Source organism: Parasteatoda tepidariorum, chromosome 1 (assembly GCF_982258835.1).
Source record: "Parasteatoda tepidariorum strain Cologne lab strain chromosome 1, Ptep-v5.0, whole genome shotgun sequence".
In the NCBI taxonomy this organism is placed as follows: Eukaryota; Metazoa; Arthropoda; class Arachnida; order Araneae; family Theridiidae; genus Parasteatoda; species Parasteatoda tepidariorum.
Window position 1 is genome coordinate 97,483,483 of NC_141755.1, and position 6,251 is coordinate 97,489,733.

At 26.9% G+C, this 6,251-nt stretch overlaps 1 protein-coding gene across 2 annotated transcripts in view; it reads left to right on the top strand.

Moving 5' to 3' along the window:
- Positions 1–6,251, top strand: part of LOC107455970 (uncharacterized) — a 28,120-nt gene that overhangs the window by 17,001 nt on the left and 4,868 nt on the right. For both annotated transcript variants that reach the window (XR_015435961.1, XM_043040174.3), the window contains exons 4-6: positions 2,459–2,541; positions 2,653–2,748; positions 4,240–4,452. Coding sequence is in view for 1 of the 2 variants with exons in the window: in XM_043040174.3 (XP_042896108.2) it covers positions 2,459–2,541; positions 2,653–2,748; positions 4,240–4,452 (392 nt within the window). In the remaining variant the exon portion in view is untranslated. The remainder of the gene's footprint in view (positions 1–2,458; positions 2,542–2,652; positions 2,749–4,239; positions 4,453–6,251) is intronic.

The window sequence follows — 6,251 nt, forward strand, 5'->3', positions numbered from 1 at the left end:
AATGACATAAAATGAGCTTAAAAAAATTTAAAAAATCAAATGCAGTCTTCAAACAAGGTTTAGATAGTAAAAAAAAACATATCAAAAGCATGATTATAATTTGTATTTTTTTCCTGTGGAAGTGTGATTGTTAGAAGTGATAAACTAAAATTAAAGTAAGCAACCTTAGATAACAAATATTTTATTAAATAGCAAATTCAAAAAACGATAAATAAAATGTAAACACAAATTTTACTGAAATATGTTAAAACTTTCAGTAACATTTAAAAAAGTATAATTTTTACCATCACACTGATAAACTAAAATAAAGTAAGCAACCTTAGATAACAAATATTTTATTAAATAGCAAATTCAAAAAACGATAAATAAAATGTAAACACAAATTTTACTGAAATATGTTAAAACTTTCAGTAACATTTAAAAAAGTATAATTTTTACCATCACACTGATAAACTAAAATAAAGTAAGCAACCTTAGATAACAAATATTTTATTAAATAGCAAATTCAAAAAACGATAAATAAAATGTAAACACAAATTTTACTGAAATATGTTAAAACTTTCAGTAACATTTAAAAAAGTATAATTTTTACCATCACACTGATAGACTAAAATAAAGTAAGCAACCTTAGATAACAAATATTTTATTAAATAGCAAATTCGAAAAACGATAAATAAAATGTAAACACAAATTTTACTGAAATATGTTAAACTTTCAGTAACATTTAAAAAAGTATAATTTTTACCCGTCACACTGATAAACTAAAATAAAGTAAGCAACCTTAGATAATAAATATTTTATTAAATAGCAAATTCAAAAAATGATAAATAAAATGTAAACATAAATTTTACTGATATATGTTTAACTTTCAGTAGCATTTAAAAATAATTCTAATGTCATTTAATATCTCTTTTCTAATGTCATTTTCCTTGAAATGCATCTCACATACCTATAACAAAATGAATACAATATTTATATGTGCATTTAAAATAAATAGTACATACTATATTCATGTATGAAAAATTAATAGATTTTTGTAGAAAAATTAATAGATTTAAATTTCATAATCAAATAAATTACAATATATTATGGTCAAACAAAAATGTTTAAAGTTTGAGCAAAAATTTTATAAAATACTAAAATTATTAATATTTTTATAAAATAAAACTCTATAAAAATAACTATATATTACAATAGTTTGCGATATGATTGATAAGAACAACTTAATTATTATAAATAATTTATCCACAATTTAAAATAATTTACTCTTAGTAAAAATATAATAAAGAAGCATAATTAAATTTTTAAAAATAAAAACAAATATTACTCACTTTAGAATTCCTTGCAACTTCAAAATCTCTTGGCATGGCGGCAAGCCATTTCTTACGTATTGGGAAATCCAAAATTTAATACTTTTGTACCATCAACTTTGTAAAATCCTCTGCAGTTTGGTACACAGCACTCATATGCAATTATTCATAACACTAAGAATTAAATTAATGCTGACATTTATAACATTTGTTGAATAAATATAAATTTTACGAAGAACGTTGACACCAGAACACAGACGGTTGTTTACAAATTCAAATCAAAAATATTCGCCAATTGGCTGAATGCCGACACAGGTTATAATACTTGAGAATATCGCCAATGGCTCGTTTGATCAGATTCGGAGTTTTTCGTAAAAATAGCTACCCTGACTGGTTTCCCTCTGGGCCTAACTCTACTACGTCATCATCGCCTATAGTAACCCGTCGTGAGGCTTGATTCCTTTCTAGGAGGTATTGCCCCATCTCGACTGAAATCCTTTGAATATACTCTCAAGATCTTTCTATTGCACTCCAAAGCTGTGAGAGTAATTTTACTGATAGCAACGTATGGCAATGCGTACTTCGGAAAGGCATCGACTTGGTGAATGGTATCTGTACACCCTGCGGCAGGCAAGGGGTTAATGAAGACTTCACATCTTGATATAGAAAATCTGAATACAATAAAGAACACTTGCAGAGCAAAGTTCAAATATTTATTGACCAAATAAATTATGCAATGTTAAGAAATAGGTGAAAACAATTTTAACATAAACTTTACAATCTCAAATATGTTAGCTGTTTAATTTCCTGTGCTTGTTTTTAGTTTTATTAATAAATGTCATTTTAAAATTAGATTAAATTGTCAAATTAAAGGAATATTCAACACAAAAATAATATTTTATACAATTGAAATTATTTATTAATCAAATTAATAAAAAATGGCATTTACAAAGTGTTTTTATTTTTGAGATTATTTTATTGACTATGTGTTTTATAGCTATAACATGTACTAGTAATCATGCTGCAGTAACCATTTTATCTTATTAAGGGGAAAAAAAAGTTTTTTCACAGATCTTAATTTTAATTTATTCTATTTCTTGATTTTTTTTCTAATTATCTATTCTAAATTTGATAATATATCTCCCCAGCTCTGATCAGGAAGCTGAAAAAGTAGTTTTTCGAAAAGATATTGAAGTTTCCAAAAACAGTTTATCACTTAATCAGAATACAGGTATTATTATACATCAAGCTCTGTTTTTCTTTTAATATTCAAGTTATGTCTATTTCCAATGCTATAAAATAATTTATGTTCAATTTTCCAAGTTTAATCTTTTGTTTTTAGAAGTTCCATCTACTAATTATGAGACAATTTCTGATGTAAAAGATGAATTAAAATTAAAAAAGCCCGGTCAAGCAAATATTTCTTCAACAACCCAAGGTATTGTGTAATAGTATTTCTTTAGCGCCAGATGGCTCTACTTTTCAGCTCTGACAATTATCAATAACAGTATTATTTATCATGAAATCTAGCATTAGTTTTTTTTCATTTCCTCTAACATTAATTTTATGCTGTAATATTGAAAAGTTTGCATTTCTTTGAAATATAAATATTTTCTAATATCACAAATTAGGCATAATGTTCACGAACTCAGTTTCACCTAACTTTCCCTATTTCTGTTCTTCTATGTTAACATTTTTTTAACAATATTCTTCTTTAAGATCAATTATTTTAATTGATTTAATTAGTGAACTATTTTAATTGATCTCAAATTTAGTCATCATGAAATAAATTTTTTTATCCATAATATCAAAATTTAAGAAAGACAAGAGAATAGCATCTTAGAAAAGAATATCGGAATTTTTTATGTCGTAGATTGCAGTGTCTAATATAGTGCTGTAAATAAAGTACCATTATAGTGTAATATAATAGGAGTCACTATAATGGTTTCTTTGTTGCAAAGTTTGTTCTTAACCATATTTTATCTGTATACTTGAAAGATTGAACTTAAACCGGACTTAAGTGTACTTAAATTAGAGTATTGGGAGTAGCCAGTTTTCTTTTTGATTAATATTATATTTTGTACTTCTGTGTCAGTTTTCCTATCCGAGTCTTCTGTGAGAAACAAATTTATATTAATTTTTTTAAGGTTAGATCATGCACAAATTGTCTAACTGTTTAAAAACTGTTGCAGCTTGTAGGATGTGTAAATTTATTTACTACAAATACCAAATATTAAATATTCATTTTATAGTTTATACTGTGCTGTAGAAAACTGCTTACTTCAAATGATAAAGAAAATAATGAAACTTTTTTTAAAGATTTTGGTGTAGCAAATAAATAGAACTCTCTTACTAACAAAATCAGGAAGAACTTGCTAGGACAGTTATGGATCAAAACTACTGTAAGTTTCGAGTTTTAATTGAAAATCTCTACAATGTCTTGGTATTAAAAATATATTGGTGATGATAACAATAACTACATTTTTGGAATTTTGAGGACAACTTAAAAATCTTTTTACAATTTATGTTTATACAGTACAGAACCCGTTATCCGGAAAACCAAAAAACCGGAACAAAATTCGATAAATTTTCTCGCCATTTTTTAAAAAAAAAAAACATTTTCCTCATAACATTTTACGATTTTTCTTTCTTTTTTTAAAGATGTTTACCTTACCATCATTTTGGAAATAATCATTATTGTATTACTTCATCGTTTTTTATTATTTTTAAGATTATTTCCAAATTTTCTTATTTTAGTTGGGTTTAACAATAAAAAAAAAACGGCTTTTTGTAGCGATTCAGAAAACCGGAAAAATCAGTTATCCGGAATAGCGATGGTCCCGACCGTTTCGGATAATCGGTTCCCTACTGTAGTATGAAAAAATCACACAAATATTATGTATTATTTATTATATTGAATTATTCATAGGTACAAGTGGAATCATCAAGACAAGAACATCAGGCAAAAGAAGTCCTTATTTCAGATCTAGAAAGCAAAAGCTTCTTGAATCAGTTCCTTGTTTTTTCAGGACTCTTTCAAAATGGGATCCACCTCGATCTCCTTACAATTTAATACAAGAGGACTTGTATCATGATCCATGGAAAATGCTTGTAGCTACAATATGCTTACAAAAAACTACAGGTTTTCACCAATTTTAACACATTTATTAAATATTTAAAATTAATATATAGTTATATTTTGTTAAATATACTATAGTCTCTGATTTACCATAACTATGCATATTGCTATGTGCTTCATGAAATTTTTACCGTGACTGAGCTTTGTTTCTCTAAATAGAATTAATAGCTTCGGGTTTGCTTTTTTTTTCCGTCAATGAACAGTTTTTAAAGGTGGTGACTTTTTGCCCTGCTTAAAAATGGCAAATAAGAAAGTTGTTTTTAATGTTTTATTTTATTTATTTATGCAGGATGTGATTAGTTTGTTACAATGCTGACAACTCATGAAGCTATTACCTCCTTTAATAATCAATTTAATAAAAATTGCTCTTTAAAACTTTTGAAGGGTTGCTTGTAAACTGCCATTATTGCCCCTAAATATTCCTGTAATATTTTTAAAATAAAAATCAAACTACAATGAAAAAAGGGTTGAAAAAAATAAAGAAAAATGTAAATTATTTGCTAGTAAAACATATGATATTTTTTAATAATTCGAGCAATGAAAGTAACTAAACGTTCGTTCTTCAAAAAATTTAGCTGATAAAATTTTTTCCTTTGCAAGTAATTATTAAACTTTTGCTTACGGCGCTTAGCACGATGAAACCATTCTGGTCCACTTACTGCACCAGCCGTAAGCAAAGAGTTAAAACAAAGCCTAAATAAATACCTGATGCAGCTCATGAATAGACACACTTTTAAAACTATATAAATTATTAGCTGCTTAAACTTTCACATACTACTTATTTGAATTGCAATATTAATTTGGCAACTGTAATTTAACTCACCAATTTATTGAAAATATTAGACTTAAAAAACTGTGTTAATAATATTTATGATAGGATAAAAGTTTGTATTAAAAATATTAGGGTTTTTTTTATATTACATGGTGCGTAGCGTTTTTAAAAAGTGCTTATAGAGGGGTTTTTCTATTTTCGTTTTTTTAAAAGCCCTTAAAGGTGCTTTTTTCATTGGGTGTTTTTAAAAAGTGCTTAATTTTTCCTTTTCAAAAATGAGATTTTTTTTACCATGTCCATTTTTGCAACGTTTTATGCTAAAGCCTGCTTTTCACATTGTTCTATTCAACGTTTTCACAATTCATTCAATCCCAATCTATTACAGTGTACCTTAGTTCATTGTGTATAAAAGCCCCAATCATTTTACATGTTTGATGAAATACTTGCGAGTTCGCATGAGCGTTTACTGAGCTGACTTCGGTAAGCTTATTGCAATCTCTCATGTGCGACTCTGCTGCATTTTGCAAGATATCCTCAATTTCAAGCTTTATTTTCCACCTTCTGATATCAAACAGAAAAATCTCTTGATCATTTTATAATGGCTAATATAATCGAGAAAAGAGTTCTTTGTCAGAAACTAGTTATTCTATCATTGTATGATCATATTAAGTCAGTGAGAATTTTTTTGCATTTTTTTAATGTATATAGTGCTTAAAAATATGTTTTGAGTGCCAAAAAAGTACTTAAAAGTTGATTTTTTTTTTGTTGAAAGATTTGTCTACGCACCCTTTATTATGGTTTTAGCTAAAAAAATTATAAATATTGCAGTGAAACCTCTCAGGCGTGACCACTCTCTATTCCTAAGTAAAACGGTCATTGTAATAATGTGGGGTCGTCTAAGTAAATGAGGTTGGTCATTTTTAGAGGTTACCTCCATTGACTTCAAAATTGTTAGCAAAGGTACATGATTTTTTGCATACGATTTTAATTTTAGTCGGTGTTACTTTTTTGGTGTGTAAATGCCACTTCT